This window comes from Erythrolamprus reginae, chromosome Z (assembly GCF_031021105.1).
Source record: "Erythrolamprus reginae isolate rEryReg1 chromosome Z, rEryReg1.hap1, whole genome shotgun sequence".
Classification (NCBI taxonomy): Eukaryota; Metazoa; Chordata; class Lepidosauria; order Squamata; family Dipsadidae; genus Erythrolamprus; species Erythrolamprus reginae.
In genome coordinates this window covers 104,385,434-104,405,402 of record NC_091963.1, presented here as the reverse complement: position 1 = coordinate 104,405,402, position 19,969 = coordinate 104,385,434, and the positions used below count along the sequence as shown (strand labels likewise).

At 42.2% G+C, this 19,969-nt stretch overlaps 1 protein-coding gene across 1 annotated transcript; it reads right to left on the bottom strand.

Annotated features, from left to right (window-relative positions):
* Positions 1 to 5,523: 5,523 nt before the first annotated feature.
* PNMT (phenylethanolamine N-methyltransferase) lies at positions 5,524 to 13,347 on the bottom strand. Its single transcript, XM_070767310.1, has 3 exons — positions 13,179 to 13,347; positions 7,803 to 8,013; positions 5,524 to 5,998 (listed from the first exon to the last, which is right to left on the bottom strand). The coding sequence occupies exons 1-3, from the start codon at positions 13,336 to 13,338 to the stop codon at positions 5,569 to 5,571; spliced, it is 801 nt and encodes a 266-aa protein (XP_070623411.1). The 5' UTR covers positions 13,339 to 13,347; the 3' UTR covers positions 5,524 to 5,568.
* Between the last annotated feature and the right edge of the window lie 6,622 nt (positions 13,348 to 19,969).

The following is a 19,969-nucleotide window of genomic DNA, read 5'->3' as shown; positions in this document are numbered from 1 at the left end:
CCTCCGCGGCTCAGAAGGTCCCGTGAGTTTGCGCGGAAGCAAAAAACCTCACCGGAACATGGGCGCACCTGCGTCTGTGCACGATTTCGCTACCTGCACGGGCGAAGCAGCATAACTCCACTTGAACTCACGGGACCTCCAGAGCCGCCGAGGCGAGCCCAATTGGGCATCCTGGCTAGTAGCCCACCCCTGCATGGGGAGGGGCTCTTGCGCAAGCATTGAAATTGAAAGTTGGTAGCCAGAAGAACGGTTTCCAATTGTGCCCCTGCAGAGCAGTCCTGACCGACTGACCGCCCAGTGTTTAAATATATGAGATTGATGGCATTTTTGCTGAAGGTCCAAGAGCTGCTTTCCTGTTTAGGAGAGGCTGCTGCTAGAGCTTTTTCGTTCCTTAGCGGAAAATAGAATGGAATAGGAAACATGTATGTGGTAGAATCACTATAGAAGAGTTTTCAGTTTCTGTGACTAAAATCTCAAAGGAACAATTGTAATTGGAGCTGTGGGTCTCCTGTTCTAAAGCTGTTCCGGGTTCTGTGCTGAGAAGGGTGTTTTGAAGTTTGTGTGTGCTCCATCATTGGAGGTTTTCAAGAAGAGATTGGACAGCCGTTTGTCTGAAAAGATACAGTGATACCTTGTCTTACAAACTTAATTGGTTCCGGGACGAGGGTCTTAAGGTGAAAAGTTTCTAAGACGAAACAATGTTTCCCATAGGAATCAATGGAAAAACGATTAATGCGTGCAAGCCCAAAATTCACCCCTTTTGCCAGCCGAAGCGCCCATTTTTTCACTGCTGGGATTCCCCCGAGAACCCCCTCCATAGGAAACCCCACCTCCGGACTTCTGTGTTTTGGGGATGCTGCAGGGGAATCCCAGCATCGCAAAAATGAAAGTGGGGTTTCCCAGCGAAGGGAGCATCAGTGAAATCGCAGCATCGCAAAAACACCGAAGTCCTCGAAACCCCACCTCCGGACCTCTGTGTTTTTGCGATGCTGCAATTTCACTGAGGCTCCCCTCGCTGGGAAACCCCAGCTCTGGACTTCCGTTGCCAGCGAAGCACCTGTTTTTGTGTTGCTGGGATTCCCCTGCAGCATCGCAAAAACACAGAAGTCCAGAGGTGGGGTTTCCCATGGAGGGGAGCCTCAGGGGAATCCCAGCAGTGCAAAAACGGGTGCTTCGCTGGCAACAGAAGTCCAGAGGCGGGGCATCCTCGTGGCGGCGGTGGGTTTGTAAGGTGAAAATAGTTTGTAAAAAGATGCAAAAAAATCTTAAACCCCGGGTTTGTATCTCAAAAAGTTTGTATGATGAGGCGTTTGTAAGACGAGGTATCACTGTATAGGGTGTATTTGCTTGAACAGGGATTTGGATCAGAAGATTTCCAAGATCTTCCAACCTTATTCTACATTCAGATCTTGACCTAGAGGTCAATGGGAGGAAAGCCTTTTTCCTATGCCTGTTAAGGGCCACTTATTTGTGAAAACATATCTAGAGTATGCTAGTTTCATAACTATGTTGTGTGAAAGCAGTTGATTTAATTTGGTAGACCATAGTCTAGTAAGCCCTATACCAGCAATTTGTGCAAACAGAACTAAGCTAGAAGCTCCAGATGTGGTATGCATGGGAGGAATAGTGCAATCAATCAATCATGAAAAATGATGGTACGGAAGATAAACTGGTAAGAGAAGAGCTAGTTTCCTATCCAGAAGGCTGTGGGTGCGTTCCTATAAGTCCTTGCTAACCCATCAAGATCACGTGGCCTTCCTGTTTTATATGTCAGCTAGGCAGTTTATAGACCATGAGTACATTGTGCAATTAAGCCAAGTATAGTTTATTAAGTAAATCCTGGGGAGGGGGATCAAACCTTGGTTTACTATGGACTCAGTCCTAATCTGAGTAATACCATTCATTATTATTATTATTTATTGGATTTGTATGCCGCCCCTCTCCCCACTTTGCTGAGAAGGAGTTCTGTGAAAAGAAGATCCAGAACTCATGCTAATTTTTGATATCTGATATGTTTTCACCATGATAGTAAGTGCTCTAATGTCTCAAATGAAAGCTAAATTGTAATAATGGGGCTTTTTCATGGTGTTGCTTGATGTGTTGTTCCTCCTCTCCCCCCCCCCCCCCCAATCTTTCCATTCCAGAAGAGAAATCCGATAACTTTTTTTTTTCCTGGGTGATATTCTTAGTCCCAATTCTGTTTCGAATCTAACGCTTTTTTCAAATGGGTTGGAAATTATGGGAAAATCATTAAAAAGCACCCATTCTTTCTTCTGGGACTCAAAATAAATCATATCCTTATAAATGTGATACCAGGATTTAAGTTAAAATCCTGCCTTTCCTTTGCAAATAGCTTAGATGAAGTTCCTAGGCAGTCAACTCCCTTCTTTCTCTTGAATAGGGCAAGGGTGGAGATTCAACTGTGAAATATCTTTGCCTGCCCTAAGATTTTATATGTCAAGAAGGAAAAGCACAATTTTATTAAAACATCGCATAAAAGATAATTTATTCTGTTTAAACTACACTCATCTGTCCAGACATATCCATCTCCCAGGTACTTGGTAATTATTTTATTGTTACTTCTGCTGAAATGAAAGAAACTATTAAATCCCAGATAACATACTGGTCAACTGCATTCCTCTTAATGGGTTACATTGTACAGACTCTTCTGAAGGAGACATCCTGCTGTAATTGAATTTCTGCTGGGTTTTTTTTTAATGTGTGTGCAATTTCCAATAAAAATGATTCAGTTTAAATGCTAAACTCTTGATGACCTTATTTAGCAGCCTGTAACTGCCACGAAAAATCCTTCCATCATATTACTTATCCCTTTAATCTCCATTTGTCTTTGAAGCTTGGCTTGGTTAAAGGGCAGCTGCTGAAGTCAGTGAGTTTCCCAGTGTATGAGAATGTTTACAGGCAAGCAAGTCAGTGATCTATCTTCTGCCTGCAAACTCCCTTTTTCTTAAATCGGGGAATTTGACTTTTAAAAAAGGCAGCCTGTAGGCAGAAGATAGATCTATTCCACCAATTGTGCTAAGAAGTCACCCTCCTATGAGTAACCATCACATTCCTCCTACCTGATTTCTGAAATGGCACAACTCAATCACAGATTTGCAAGTGGAAAATTCAGTAGATGTAACGAATTACTTAAAATACTACATTTTAGTTTTAGAAACATTTGGTTGTAAGATAAGTTTAATTCCGGGATAATGTCTTTGTGTCAGAAATTCCATAACAACACCAAAACACACACACACACACACACATAGAGGGGGGCAGCAATAGGTGGTGGAAATATTTGCAATGATTTTGGTACCACCAAGCCTTGGACATAGTCATTTAAATAGTCTGGTTGTTCTTGTTTTTCAAGAAAAATGCATGTACATTATATAAGATCCTCTGCTTTTAATATGTTCTCTTTTAATCTGAAAATAACTTTTGGGAATTAAGGAACCATACAGTCTGCAGAATTTACCTAATGCCTTGGCTATGGTTGATGCTGCTTACGACATAATTAAAATCACAACACCTACTATTTGTGTTTTATTGTCAATATACCCAAACCCTAACTCCTCAGGTAAGGCAATTAAATTAGGGTGAAGGGAAAATAAACTGAAATAAAGTATTACAGACAAGTTCAATTTACATTCCAAGCAACTTTTTTTTTTTTTTTTAAAAATTGCAATTTCTTCTAAGTGCCATAATAGATGGTGACGATTCATGGCAAATTTCTTTCCAGTTAACACATTTGAGATGGAAGATAAAATTTTAAAAACTATTTGTTAATTCAAAGTGGTTAAGCCAAAGTGGTTGACTTTTAAATGAAAGCTACCCAGTGTGCTCAGATATTTTTTATAACATATGATGTAATATTTATTTACTTTTCTGTCTCAATATTGGGGTGGATCCAGTTTTAATCATATTTTATATAAATCTATTGAAATCTAGTGCACTTATTTTTTTTGTGGGTAGCAATTTTCCGAGATCTTGTATCATTTCTTCTTCCTGATTTTTCTTCCTTTCTTCTCTCACCAGTTAGACTCCTCATTAATCTGGGTTACATAATGTGACATGAAAATTCAAGCAACTGTGACTTTTTAAAACCACAGTTAAGCAAATCATACCTTAATATATTATACTAAAGAAATCAGTTGTTTATGATACATCTCCCTTCTTAGAGGTTTTTTCTATAAAGCTTTTTAGAACTTGTGATAAATATTTCTGGAATTATTTCTCTTGTGGTTATGAAGCTTGATTACATGGTCAATGATACTCATGCCATTACACTGAGAATAGAGGATTTAGTACAGGGGTCCCCAAACCTTGCAACTTTAAGACTTATGGACCTAGCTGGCTGGAGAATTCTGGGAGTTGAAATCCACAAGTCTTAAAAGTTAAAGTTTGAAGACCTCTGATTTAAAAGATAATTGCTCAGAAAATATTGTAGCAGTAATTTTCACAGGCAATCAGGAAAACCATATTGGGAAGTATCCAGTCTGTTCTATAGAACACCAGAGCAGGGTTCTCTCTCTCTCTCTCTCTCTCTCTCTCTCTCTCTCTCTCTCTCTCTCACTCTCTCTCTCTCTCACACACACACACACACACATATATATGTATTGAAGGAACATCACAGCTCCTTATTTGCCTCTCAGCCCAACCCAGGGCCATTTCCAAGGCAGTTAATTTTATTGATAGCTGACAATTCTATATTTGTCGGCTATCAATAAAATTAACTGCCTTGGAAATGGCCCTGGGTTGGGCTGAGAGGCAAATAAGGAGCTGTGATGTTCCTTCAATACACCAGGGTGATTCAGCACAAAAATATGTAACCCTTCCCTGGTGCAGAGCTGAAGGGATTGGATACTGTAGCCTAGAGGATAATTCTCTGCCTTACAAGGCAAAGGTTGCAGGTTCAAGTCCCAGTGGGTATGGCTAGCTGATGAGGCCAAAATAAGGCCGAAATAGATCTATCCTAGTCTCCCTTAATTTTCAAATTCAGCAAAAAAAACATGTGACACATATATATATTGAAATAGGCTATTTTGTGTCCAATTGTGGATTGCTTGCTTAGCTTTGTTCTGCAATATATTTTTCTCCAGCTTGGTATTCTTTAAATATACTGGGCTCCAAATGTTGTATTTGCCAACCACCATGGTCTTGGAAGTCCTACACATCTGGAGAATGTTAAACTGGGGAAAACTGCCCCTCCTTTTTACTGCAGTTTTTAGGGGTATAATTTTGCTCTTCTTCTAAATGAAAAATATGCATGCTGTCCCTGATCTGCACCATAGGTGGGCTATATAATTTGGGCAATGAATTATTTCATTCTACGGACAGTAAAAATGATTAAATCTGCAAAGGGATTTGGTTCATATTGCCGAAACCATCCTCTTGGCATTAAACGTGAATTCAGGTAAGATCAAAACAGGCAATAAGATCTAAGCATAGAGACTCTGAGTCCCAACCCAAAAAGTAATGGGAAGAATGAGCAAGCTGAGTTTTTATGCAACACCATTTTTCTTTGACAACAGAAAAAAAACCCAACAACTTCGAGGCAAAATGGAATCAAGCAAACTTTTGTGCATGGATGAAAAAGATCCCTTGTACGTCATCAACTCCGATCTTCAGAGTTGGAGGCATCTTGTAGGAATGGAAGTCGTGAATGTGATAGCCATTTTTTGCAAAGGATTCCTTGATGTCTGCTTCGCTCAGGGGCACCACCGTCAGCTTTACTTCTCCTGCTAAGTAGAAGGACTCTTCCAAAGCTCCTATCATAAGAAAATAGCCACCAGGTTTAAGGAGTTTGGTGACATTCTGAAAAGCTTTATCAAAGCTTGGGCGGTCAGGGCTCGCAGCCTCTAGGCAAAAGGTGGACACCAAAGCATCAGCTGGCTGGCTGAGCAAAGAACCCAGTGGGTCGGGTTGGTGGATGTCAATGGGAAGGATCTTTTTCAGCTTCTTTTTCAGCTTTTGCTCTTTCTCCTTCCACAGCTCCCTATAGTCACCAGGAAGAAAGAAAAAAAATATGGCTGGTATGAGACATGGAAAGTTTAATTCTAATATAGAAACAGGGTCATATAGGTGTAGGGTTTCCTGCCTACGCAGGAGGTTGGACTAGAAAACCTCCAAGGTCCCGTTATTCTATTCATGTGTCAAATACAGTGGTACCTCTACTTAAGAACGCCTCTACTTACAAACTTTTCTAGATAAGAACCAGTGTTCAAGATTTTTTTTGCCTCTTCTTAAGAACATTGTCCACTTACAAACCTGAGGCTCCGAAACTGTAACTGGAAAACGCAGGGAGAAGGCAGGGGCCTCTAGGAATCTCCTAGGAGGAAACAGGGCCGAAAAAGGCAGGGAGAAGCCTCCGTGGGGCCTCTCTAGGAATCTCCTGGGAGGAAACAGGGCTGGAAAAGGCGGGGAGAAGCCTCCATGAGGCCTCTCTAGGCTAAAGTGACCAGATTTTAGCATTGGTAAAGAAGGATACCATTGAGCGGGATGGGGTGGGGGCTTAGCTTCTTTCTTTCTCTTTCTCCCTTCCTCTTTTCTCTCTCTCTCTCTTTCTCTCCCTTCCTCCCTCCTCTGTCTATTTCCCTCCCTCCCCCCTCTTTCTATCTCCCTCTCTTTTTTCTCTCCCTCCCTCTCTATTTCTATTTCTCTCTCCCTCCTTCCCTCTCGCTCTTCCTCGCTCTTTCTTCTTCCCCCCTCCCTTCTCTTCATAAGGGCCTCCCCGCCATGAACTCAGCCCCCTTCCCGGGGCTCAGTAGGCGCTCCGTCTCCTGGAAGAGAGACACAAAGGCAGCCTGGTCTGGCCTCCCCCCCACTTTTCCCCCTTTCGGGCCAGGCCCTTCAGCGGGAGGCTCCTTCTGCCCGGGCGCCCCCAGCTCCCCCCACCTGCTCCTTCGGTCAAACCCGGGCTTGGAGGGTAGGGGGAAAATGGGGGGCGAGGGGAGAATCCCACCTCAGGATGCCCCTGAGCACACTCAGGCGGGCTCCACCAGCTCCTGAGGCACCAGGACAGACTGTGCGCAGCCTGGAGGGAAGCGCCTGGACTTCACCCTCAGGCTGGCCCGAGCCTCCAGAACCACCGAGGCAACCGAAGCTCTACCGAGCGCCCAGTGCCACCATCTCCCCTCAGCAAGTGCGCACCTCACCCGCCACCGCTGCAGTGCCCCTTTTCCTTGGTGGGCCCTCTCGCTCTTTCTTCCTCAGGTGCAGAGTCCTCTCCCTCCCCACAGAGACCTCCAGACAAGCTGGGTTAGAGGTGGGGAAGGCGAGGCAGTAGCGGAGAGCCAGGAATCCCCTCCCTCCAGTCTCTTCCCAAAGGGGCTGGTTGGGAGGAAAAAAATGGGACATTTTTCAAACGGAGCGGGTCGCGTGACAAATGATCAAAAAGTGTGACTGTCCCACTGACAGCGGGACGTCTTGTCACTTTACTCCAAGGAGGAAACAGGACCCCCACCCTCCCTATGGTTTTCCCAAACCCACACATTATTTGCTTTTACATTGATTCTTATGGGAAAAATTGCTTCTTCTTACAAACTTTTCTACTTAAGAATCTGGTCACGGAACAAATTAAGTTCGTAAATAGAGGTACCACTGTAACTGTATTACATGAAATGGCCCATTGATCAGTCCGGCTCCTGGTTCATATTTCCAGGTACAATATAACATTCACTTCCTTTCCCCACAAATCATGTTGGGGCCCTCACAAGCATTTTTTTTAAAGTGGACATAAATTCCAAGGATATATAGCTTTTCTCCAAATCCAAAAGCAAAACCCCTTCTCAGTTTCTTACCCTTTGCCCTCAATTTTACAAACATGCTGGATAAAAGGAGACCAGTCAAAGCCATCCTTGTCTTCCTTGTGCACCCAGTTGTGAATGAAAGTCCGGTTCACTTCCAGGAAGTCAGTGGCTACAATCTCCTCGAAGTGATCACAGGCGCTGAGGAGCTGATAGATGGTGGGGCCTGTTCCAATATCAATCAGAGTGTGGCCAGTGATTTTTCCTGTAAGGGGAGGGGAGGGAAAATCAAGATTTGCTAAAATCAGAAATGTTTATTTAAATATCAAAACTTAGGCTAGCTAGTGAGAGTGAAGTAGAATTAGAGGAGGAGGAGAAGGAGGAGCTATTGGAATGTGATGCTTGAATATCTTGAGATATCTTGAGAGGCCTTTGTCATACTAAATCCCATTGACCCCAAAGGGTCATCCAGAAAATTATCTATCTATCTATCTATCTATCTATCTATCTATCTATCTATCTATCTATCTATCTATCTATCTATCTAATTTGTATGCCGTCCCTCTCTGCAGACTCGGGGTGGCTCACAAGAGCAACAGAAAACAATGTGTAATACAAATTCAATAATTAGAAAGCTAAAAACCCATAATTTAAAAAACATGCACACAACATACCATATATAAACAGTATAGGCCTGGGGAAGATATTTCAGTTCCCCCATGCCTGACGGCAGAGGTGGGTTTAAAGGAGTTTGCGAAAGGCAAGGAGGGTGGGGGCAGTTCTAATCTCAGGGAGGAGCTGGTTCCAGAGGGTTGGGGCCGCCACAGAGAAGGCTCTTCCCCTGGGACCCGCCAAACGACATTGCTTAGTCGACGGGACCCAGAGAAGGCCAACTCTGTGGGACCTAATCGGTTGCTGGGATTCGTGCGGCAGAAGGCGGTCCCGGAGATATTCTGGTCCGATGCCATGAAGGGCTTTATAGGTCAATTTTGCTTTTCATCACAACCACTATAGCAGTGATGGTGATCCTTTTTTTCCTTTGGGTGCCAAAGGAGAGTGCGCGTGTGCTATCGCTCATGCACAAGTGCCCACGTACATAATTTAATGCCTGGGGAGGGCTAAAACAGCTCCCCCCATCCCCTGGAGGCCCTCTGGAGGAAGGAAATGACCAGTTTCCCAACTTCTGGTGGGCCTAGTAGGCTCGTGTTTCGCCCTCCCCAGGCCCCAAAGGCTTCCCTGGGGGATGGTAAAAACGCCCCCCCCTCATTCTCCTGGAGGCTCTCTGGAAGGGAAAAATGTCCTCCCAGAGTCTCTGGCGAGCTAAATATCAGCTGGTGGGTACACACATGCACGTTGGAGCTGAGCTAGGGCAACGGCTCGTGTGCCACAGATATGGCTCCATGTGTGCCACCGGTGGCGCCCATGCCATAGATTCACCATCACCGCACTATAGAATCCTAAGAGCATGTGTGGAAAGAAAGCAGGGAATTGGCTCTCTAGGCAAAAATATAATATTAAGTAGTAACTGTTATTCATTTTGAGTTTCCTGTTTAGCTTTGTGCTGATCAGCTCAGGTGCTGTTATTGTAAGAAATTAAGCAGTTGCCTTGACAGAAATAGAACACTAGCCCATTTGACTTGCCAGGAGGCAGGCAAATTTCACTGAAAATTTCAGGTTTTGCAGCAAGAGCTTTTTATAGAATTATTTCATGATGCTTAACCATATATTTAACAGCAACTTGTATATTGTCTTTCCACCATCAAAGAAGTCAATAATTCATCAGAGAGTGGACAAGGCTGCTTCATATCTGCATTTTTTAAAATTTATAAATATGCACAAATATTTAGACATCTTTACTAGATTTGAATAAAAACACAGCATACTTGCCGGAAGACCAGACACGGTCCACTATACAGAGGGGTCACTTCAAGAACCCTGTTCTCCTTCCTTACTAATTCTTACATTAAATGCAGAATTCCTAATCTTCAGGCACAAGGTGTCTGCACATCCTTCTTTGATAGCCCTTCAGTTAGATCACAACATTTTGTCAAGAAGAAAGTATACAGTCACAATAGCTATTCTAGTTGAACTAAGTGGTAATAAACAAATAAGACTTGTCTTGTGAAACTGACTAGTCACTGAGCAGTTAGATAAAAGACAATGCTTTGTTTCAACCTGGTTTGTTGAACTCAAGTTTCAAAAATCAAAATCTCACCCATTTAGCAAATAAGCATTTAAATTAAAAAGATTGCCACCAAATCTGATGAGAACAAGTTTTGGGGATTTCATTATCTGCAGGTTCATAAATAAGATGAATGTTAATTAAAACCAAACTATGATAATTGCTCTTCCATGGGGAAGATCCAAGATAGGATGGACAAGGATTACACTATTCCCTTATATTCCAGACCCTATATCATCCTGGTTGCTCTCTTCTGCACTCCCTTAAAGTCTGCACATAGACAAGAGGTAGATTAACTGGCGCAGCTGGAACTGAACTGGAGCTGAACAATCTTAAAACTGTAGAGATGATAGTAGATTTTAGAAGAAGCTCTCCTATTTTAACACATAAGAACATAAGAAGAGCCGTGCTGAATCAGGCCAAAGCACATAGAGTCCAGCATTCTGTGTCACAGTGGCCCACCAATTGTGCATGGGGATATTGAGCAGAAAGAGAAGGCAAAACCCTCCCTTTCCCTTGACCCCCAACAAATGGTACTCAAGGGAATCCTGCCTGCCTCAAGCAACATAGAGGCGGCACATGGACATCCGTTTCAATAACCACCTATACACTTGGCATCCATGAATCTGTCTAATCCTGCCTTGAAGCTATCAAGGCTGACAGCTGTCACAACCTATTCTGGAAGTGAATTCCATAAACCAACGACCCTCTGGGTGAAGAAATATTTCCCTTGATTTGTCCTCGCTTTCTTACCTATGAGCTTTAGGAAGTGCTCCCTTGTCCTAGTATTGTGTGATAGAGAAAATATTTTTTCTCTATCCACCTTTTCTATCCCATGCATGATTTTATACACTTTGATCAACTCACCCCTTAAACATAGAAACATAGAAGACTGACGGCAGAAAAAGACCTCATGGTCCATCTAATCTGCCCTTATACTATTTCCTGTATTTTATCTTACAATGGATATATGTTTATCGCAGGCATGTTTAAATTCAGTTACTGTGGATTTACCAACCACGTCTGCTGGAAGTTTGTTCCAAGGATCTACTACTCTTTCAGTAAAATAATATTTTCTCATGTTGCTTCTGATCTTTCCCCCAACTAACTTCAGATTGTGTCCCCTTGTTCTTGTGTTCACTTTCCTATTAAAAACACTTCCCTCCTGAACCTTATTTAACCCTTTAACATATTTAAATGTTTTGATCATGTCCCCCCTTTTCCTTCTGTCCTCCAGACTATACGGATTGAGTTCATTAAGTCTTTCCTGATACGTTTTATCCTTAAGACCTTCCACCATTCTTGTAGCCCGTCTTTGGACCCGTTCACATCACTTATAATGTTAGACAAACAGTATTAACAATAGGAACCTTCAAGTGTCTGGGTTGTATTATCTCCCAGGACTTGAAATGGACACCTTACATTAGAACAATCATTACGAAGGCATAAAAACAAATGTTTTTCCTGTATCAATTCAGAAAGCTCAGAATGCCCAACGATTTCATGATACAGTTCTACAGAGGAATTACTAAGTCTGTCATTTATATCTCAATAACTGCCTGGTTTGGCACAGCAACCAAATCGAACAGGTACAAATTTTAATGGATAATTAGGACTGCAGAAAAAAATAATTTCAGCCAGCCTGCCTTCCATTAAGGTCTGAATATTGCAGGAAATAGATTTTAGAATGTGGCGGCGACAGGCAGCACAGACCATTGCCAGTGCCGCAAGGCATTCCTGGATGACCACGGCCCGGCACAGTCACCTATCACGATGTATTTTGAGGGCGGAATGGCAAGCCATATATAGGCACAGGCTCGCTGTGCCCCGCCCTCTTTTCCCTGCCTATAGTTGCCCAAGTATGTTGAACTTGATTTCCACCCCATTTATTTCACCTCTACATGTCCTGATTCAATAAAGTGACCCATTAAATCCCAGCGCTGTGGTTCGTCTGATTACTCCGGCGTCCGTCGCAACTAGAAAGAGGGCTAAGAAAATATCTACAGACCTTTCACATGCTGGACATAATCTGTTTTAACTTCTCCTCTCAGGACAGTGATAGAGAGACGCATGCCAAAACAAGTTTCTCCCTTCATGCCACCACTCTGCTGAACACTTAATTCCCACAGCATTGTCTTAGGCCTAAGATATTTAACCATGCAGTAGGCTGTATTGCTATTATCATCTTTCTCATATTATCATTTATCATCTTCCCTACTACCCTCCCTTATTGTTTTCTTGTTATTTATCACTTGTTTGTATCATGTAATTAATGATTGTAACTACGATTTATTATCTATGCCCTAAAACTTTGATGTTGTATGTATATACCCTGAGAGCTTATTTGATTTTGATTTGATTTTGATTTGATTGGATTTGTATGCCGCCCCTCTCCGTAGATTCGGGGCGGCTAACAACAGTAGTAAACAGCATATGACAATCCAATATAAACAGTTAAAAACCCCTATTGTAAAACCAAACATACATACAGACATACCATGCATAAAATTGTAAAGGCCTAGGGGGAAAGAGTATCTCAATTCTCCCATGCCTGGCGGCAGAGGTGGGTTTTAAGAAGCTTACGAAAGACAAGGAGGGTGGGAGCAATTCTAATCTCTGGGGGGAGTTAGTTCCAGAGGGTCGGGGCCGCCACAGAGAAGGCTCTTCCCCTGGGTCCCGCCAAGCGACATTGTTTAGTTGACGGGACCCAGAGAAGACCCACTCTGTGGGACCTAACTGGTCGCTGGGATTCGTGTGGCAGAAGGCGGTCCCTGAGATAGTCTGGTCCGGTGCCATGAAGGGCTTTATAGGTCATAACCAACACTTTGAATTGTGACCGGAAACTGATCGGCAACCAATGCAGACTGCGGAGTATTGGTGTAACATGGGCATATTTGGGAAAGCCCATGATTGCTCTCGCAGCTGCATTCTGCACGACCTGAAGTTTCCGAACACTTTTCGAAGGTAGCCCCATGTAGAGAGGCTGATTGTATCCAATCACCCTTATAATAAAGTATTTAGTCTAGTCTAATCTAGCGTAGTCTAGCCTAGCCTATAGTCTAGTCTTTAGTCTAGTCTTTTCCTGGTTACCAAGATTAGCATTTTGAAAATGTATGAACAAATATTCTATTAACAGGAGGGGAGATGATCTAGAAGGGGAGACCACAGAATGTTCCAGCCAGAGAAAAAAAATAATTTTAAGTATCAGGAGTTCTTTCCAACCAATGGAAACTTTGGTAACTCCTTACCTGTGGCAAAGGCATCTGCCAAGCAACGAAGCTTCCAGGGTACCACAAACTCCTCGCTAGTGAAATTGGCACGTGGTGGCACGTAGTTGTTCTGCAAGTAAGCCATGGGGTTGAACTTCTGGTAGTTTTCAGCCATAGCTGCAATACCAATGGCATTCATGGCTTTGGAGATACTTACCTGTGTTCAGTTCACCTACTGTGCTTGGAGTTGACATGTGGTGGTTTTATAGCCCTGTGCGCCCAAGGTATTAGAACAAGTTAATGGACCCAATGCAATTAGTGCCAAGTACTTTGAGCTGATACCATCAGACATTCCCTGTAGGGTATTTGTAAATTGGAGTCATTTGTCCAATACACATCCACGCCCTTCCATAGAGTAATTGAGAAGACCTTTTAAAGAGCTGGATGAAGGCTCTGGCAAAGCTCTTGAGGGAAGGCAAGGGAATGGAGTGTGTATCTTGTACTGGACAGTCATTTAATAACTGTATTGAAAGGACACTTTATTGAGGTTGTACATTCAGTATAACAAAATTAGTGTCAAGAACCAGGGAGGGCAATATAGCATGACAGATACCACTGTCTTTCGAGGAAGGATCTTGTTCACAAACAATGCATAGCTCTTGAATTTAATGTATGATCCACCTTCCCACTTTTGAGAGACAGGAAATAGCGGCTGTAAATCACGTTCCTTCTCTATCATCAAATCACCTGAGACATAATCCAGATGGGGCAATGACTCTCCCCCAGCCCCCACCAGGAGATGCCAATCTTTCATTACTTCAGACCAGACTACACATTATATAGGAGATTTGCAATCAGAACACCAAACGTTTTAAAATAAAGCGATCAACAATATAGTTGACAAATCTTTATTTATTTATTTATTTTGTCCAATACACAATACACATTGAAGAGAATAGACATGAAGTATTATATATAAAGAAAAGATATAAAAATAGAGAAGATATATGAAAGAGATAAAAGATATATGAGATATGAGAAAAGGAAAGACAATTGGACAGGGGACGAAAGGCACACCAGTGCACTTATGTACGCCCCTTACTGACCTCTTAGGAACCTGGAGAGGTCAACTGTGGATAGTCTAAGGGAAAAATGTTGGGGGTTAGGGGTTGACACTACTGAGTCAGATAATGAGTTCCACGCTTTGACAACTCGATTGCTAAAGTCATATTTTTTACAGTCAAGCTTGGAGCGATTAATATTAAGTTTGAATTTGTTGCATGCTCTTGTGTTGTTGCGGTTGAAGCTGAAGTAGTCATTGACAGGCAGTACGTTGCAGCATATGATTTTGTGGGCAATACTTAGATCGTGTTTTAGGCATCGTAGTTCTAAGCTTTCTAGACCTAGGATTGATAGTCTGATAGTCAATAGTACAGATCTTTGGATGGTATCATTACAATTCTATAGAGTTTAAATTTGACTATATAAGTTCCAAATATACGTAAAATAAGAATGAAAATGTAAATTATGTTAATCTCAACTTATATATGTTATCCCTACTTAGTGATAAATTAATATATATCAACTGGATATATCCATGAAAATCACTTTTCATAGTCATACCATTAAGTTTTTACTTTTGTGATGTGTACCACCTACAGTTTACATTTTGGAAATGCTCATTTAATGTTTTGTTATGTCTCATGTGTTATGTTTGTTTTTTTGTTTTCTTCTTCATAATCAATAAAATTATTTAAAAAAAAATAAAGCACAGCGAAACAAAAAGGAGTATCCTCACTCTCAACAACTTTTCTTGGAATAGAACTGGGACAGAACAGAAGAGAACAGAACACAATAGTAGAATTGGAAGGCCCCTTGGAGGTCTTGTATTCCAACCCTCTGCCCAAGCAGGAGATCCTACACCAATGGTGGTGAACCTTTTTTCCCCCCCTTCAGGTGCCGAAAGTGCATGTGTATGTACTATTGTGCATGCACAAGTGCCCACATCCATAATTCAATGGCAAAAATGACCTACGCCACGCCAAACCTATGATCATAGAGACCGCAACAGTTTCCCAAAATTAATTAATTAATTAATTAATTAATTTATTAGATTTGTATGCCGCCCCTCTCCGTAGGCTCGGGGCGGCTAACAACAATAATGAAACAACATATAAGAAATCTAATATTTAAAATAATTAAAAGACCCTTATTTAAAAAACCAAACATACACACAAACATACCATGCATAAATTGTATAGACCTAGGGGGAAGGGAATATCTCAATTCTCCCATGCCTGATGACAGAGGTGGGTTTTAAGGAGCTTACGAAAGGCGAGGAGGGTGGGGGCAATTTTGATCTCTGGGGGGAGTTGGTTCCAGAGGGTCGGGGCCGCCACAGAGAAGGCTCTTCCCCTGGGTCCCGCCAAACGACATTGTTTAGTCGATGGGACCCGGAGAAGGCCAACTCTGTGGGACCTAACTGGTCGCTGGGATTCATGTGGCAGAAGGCGGTCCCGGAGAGAGAGAAATAAATAGAAAGAGAAAGAGAGAGAGAGAGAGAAAGAGAAAGAGAGAAAGAGTGAGAGTAAGAGAGAGAGGGGAGAGAAAGAGAGTGAGTATGAGAGAGAAAGAGAGAAAGAAAGCAAGAGAGAGAGAGAAATAGAAATAGAAAGAGAGAGAGAGAAAAAAAAAAACAAGAGAGAGAGAGAGAGAAAGAGAAAGAAAGCAAGAGAGAGAGAGAGAGAGAAGGAGCAGTTGGTTGGTGGTGTACCCCAGGATTTTGGTAGTGTGCCTCAGGATTTTGTAAACGTAAAAAATGTGCCGCAGCTCAAAAAAGGTTGAAAATCACTGCTGTAAGCTACCTGCTGTGATGGAAAATGCCTTATTGGAAGGGGGGGGGGGGATGAAAAGCATTTTTTTTTCTAAAAAGGCATTGGTAGAACTATATGTCTTTTATGGGAGCTAACTTCAATGTTTTAATATCTCTTTTCTGTTGATTTGCTTAACCATGGTATCATGTTGAGTTCCAATATTGAAGAGACAGGGGACTGGTGGAGTGACTTCAGCTTTTTATTAGGTTGCAGGGAGTAACTTCCAGCAGCAGCATACAAAAAGCAGAGGGTTTAAAGAGGGAGCTACCGTAATCTGGCAGGGAAGCAATCAGATTTTTCCTACTTTACTTCCCTGTCAGACTTCCCAACTTCTTCAGGACATAACAAATTATTTTAATAATGCAGCAGTCAAATTAAGGAAAATGGTTCACCTTCACCAAAGAAATCTGGTATGACTTGATCTTATTAAAATCTGGTAAAACTGAGTACAGTGGTGCCTCTACCTAAGAACGCCTCTACTTATGAACTTTTCTAGATAAGAACCTGGTGTTCAAGATTTTTTTGCCTCTTCTTAGGAACCATTTTCTGCTTAAGAACCTGAGCCCAGAAAAATTCCCCAGGAAATTTGAGAGCGGCACAAAGTCCCGGCCAGTTTTTTTGCCATTCCCCCTTTAATCCCGGCCATCTCGGGCCAGAGGAGCCTTTTAGTGGCGCATAAGGAGGATTTGGCAGCCCAGAGCGAATGAAGCATTTTCCTTTCTCTGGGCGCTTAGAGAGGGAATAAACCTCTGCCAGCACCCAGAGAAAATAAATGCTCCCTTCGCTCTGGGCAGCAACTGTCCTCCTCCTCTTCTTCCCCCTCCTCCTCCCACCCAAATTCCAAACTTTTATTTCTTTCCTAATGGGTTTGCACGTATTATTTGCTTTTACATTGATTCCTATGAGAAAAATTGCTTAGAAACATAGAAACATAGAAGATTGACAGCAGAAAAAGACCTCATGGTCCATCTAGTCTGCCCTTATACTATTTTCTGTATTTTATCTTAGGATGGATCTATGTTTATCCCAGGCATGTTTAAATTCAGTTACTGTGGATTTACCAACCACGTCTGCTGGAAGTTTGTTCCAAGGATCTACTACTCTTTCAGTAAAATAATATTTTCTCATGTTGCTTCTACTTACAAACTTTTCTACTTAAGAAGCTGGACACGGAACAAATTAAGTTCTTAAGTAGAGGTACCACTGTACACAAATAATTGTTTTCTGTAAAACTGAAGATTAGTATGGAATGGGGTTTCCAAAGTACAGTATTCCACCTGTACTATTCTTTTCTTTCTTCTGAGATACCCAGAGGAGTAATTATGCTTTCATATTATGCTAGCTACTTATTTTTGTTAGTTCTTTGCTCTAATTTGCTTTATTTATCCCAGACCGAGATATAGTTAGAAACTGCAACTTATTGCAACCAGATGAAAAAGCATTAAGGTCACATCAAGTAAGAGCCAGGGATAATTATCCTTTACAGCTGCCTATTGAAATAATTGTACATCTATTGCAGGGGTGGACTTCAAAATTTTTAACAGGGGATTCTCTGCTTGGTTACAGGGGGAGTGTGGCCCTGGTGGGTGTTGCCTAGTTGGTTTTGTACACCACAGTGTGTGTGTGTGTGTGTGTGTGTGTGTGTGTGTGTGTGGAGAGAGGTGTTTTTGCCCTCGCCTAGCTCTAGAGGCCTTTTGTCCTTGCCAAGGCTCCGGGAGGGCAAAAACAGCTTCCCCAGGCTCTGGAGGCCCCCTGGAAGCTGGAAACAGGCCTGTTTTGCAGGCCGAACTACTAGTAGGTTAGTTTTGAGCCTTTTTGTATGCCTTGCACTTACCTGCATCTAAAATAGGACTCATAGGGACACCTGGTAGAGGCGGGGCAGGGTGGGCGGGATCAGCCAGGAGTGGGATTTTGAGGGGAGTCTCCGAACTGCACAGAATCTTAGCTATAGGTTCTCCTAAACCCCTGCAAACCCACAGCCTACTCTGTTTCTCATTATGATACTGAACAAACAACTGGCTTTAAGGAGTCATCTCATTTTTTTGTGCTGGCTGGTGTCAACAATTAGTTCTTTGTTACTGATAGTAACAAAGAACAGCTGATCTCTATCTCTATCTCTATCTCTATCTCTCTATCTCTCTATCTCTCTATCTATCTATCTATCTATCTATCTATCTATCTATCTATCTATCTATAGTGTGTGTGTGTGTGTGTGTGCGTGTGTGTGTGTGTTCCAGCATAACTCTAAAACAGTGTTTCCCAACCTTGGCAAGTTGAATATATTTGGACTTCAACTCCCAGAATTTCCCAGCCAGCATTCACTGGCTGGGGAATTCTGGGAGTTGAAGTCCAGATATCTTCAAGTCACCAAGGTTGGGAAATACTGCTCTAAAATGCCCTGAGCGATTTCAACCAAACCTGATACACAGATTACTTACTATCTGGAAACAAATACTGTGAGGTGCAAGGCACCCTTAGTACCCCTAGGTCTTTGTGTATGTGTCTCTGTGTGTGTCTAGGCCCTCAGCTTCAAGCAAAGAGAGCAAGTTGTCTGGGGAGATAATTCAGGTAATTGCCTCAAAGTCTCTTCCCTATAGAATTTTTCCCATGGTGTTGGCCAGGACAATCATTTGACACTATAGATATAATTCATTCTTTTTCCTGCCTAATGCAGGATTGTGATAAATAAGTACCTGGGCAACGCCAGGTTATCAGCTACTGGGTTTCTAAAATTCACAGACTAAATATCCCACACAATGCTGAATGATACCAAGGCCTTATTCTTTGATTTTGGAAATATTGTAGAGGGTGGAGGGGGGGGGAGAGAATAAATAAGCATGGTATCACTTGAGAACAATTCAATGCATATTGATTCAGATTTAAATTCCTTTGAGTTTCATGGGACTGTCTCATAGGTAAGATTGAATTGATGCATTCCCAAGGCATTCTTGGGATGGGTTTATATATTGCTTAATCCAAGAATAACCTTGAATCCAAGTTCAAGGTTATTTTCCAACTGCAGAAGAGACTGCCTGCCTGAGTTGCTTGTGACTGGCAAAGCAGGGATTCTTATTTCTATATCAATAGAATTAAGTTATGGAAAGTTTGCTTATGCTAGGACTAAATCAAGCCATGTGCACCAATATGTCTATTCACACATAGTCAGTCAGTAAGTCACATATGACCGCTTCTCATGCCTTTTAACTGGTGCCATTTAAAAGTTTATAATGCAAAAGGCATGCTGATTCTCCTTCCTGGCTTGTGAGTTCCTTCTTGTCTTTGCAGTTTTCGATTTGACGCATACTGCAATAGTCATGCTTCTTCTACTCCCAGCATTTCCATGCCTCTTGGTAGGGACTGCTTGCCAAGTCAACATCTCATGTTGCCCCGACCCTATCTACCCTCCAGGAACATGCAGGACATTTTCTCCCAGTTACACCAAAGTTTTGGCATTGGGTCTCTCTGGAGTTGAGAAAAGTGAGCATCAGCTTGCCTCTGAGGGACTATGGTGCTCCTGAAATCTGAGGGGGGGGGAGGAGTGGAAAAGTTTTTCCAAATGACTTCATCCTGCAGAATTGTCATAGAGCTGTGTGTTTGCAAAGCAGGCCTCCCATTATTCTATCAACAAGTTCTGCAAATCTTCCTTCTGTTACCTTCTTGAATTATTAGCCCTTGATCAGGACTCCCGATAACTGAACATAGAAACATAGAAGTCTGACGGCAGAAAAAGACCTCCTGGTCCATCTAGTCTGCCCTTATACTATTTTCTGTATTTTATCTTAGGATGGATATATGTTTATCCCAGGCATGTTTAAATTCAGTTACTGTGGATTTATCTACCAAGTCGGCTGGAAGTTTGTTCCAAGGATCTACTACTCTTTCAATAAAATAATATTTTCTCATGTTGCTTTTGATCTTTCCCCCAACTAACTTCAGATTGTGCCCCCTTGTTCTTGT

Excerpts from the sequence above, each read along its gene's own strand:
- PNMT (XM_070767310.1), bottom strand. The coding sequence starts at position 13,338 with ATGAATGCCATTGGTATTGCAGCTATGGCTGAAAACTACCAGAAGTTC. Across the intron at positions 8,014-13,178 it reads GGCAGATGCCTTTGCCACAG|GAAAAATCACTGGCCACACT; the intron begins GTAAGGAGTTAC and ends CTCCCCTTACAG. Across the intron at positions 5,999-7,802 it reads TGTAAAATTGAGGGCAAAGG|GGAGCTGTGGAAGGAGAAAG; the intron begins GTAAGAAACTGA and ends TGGTGACTATAG.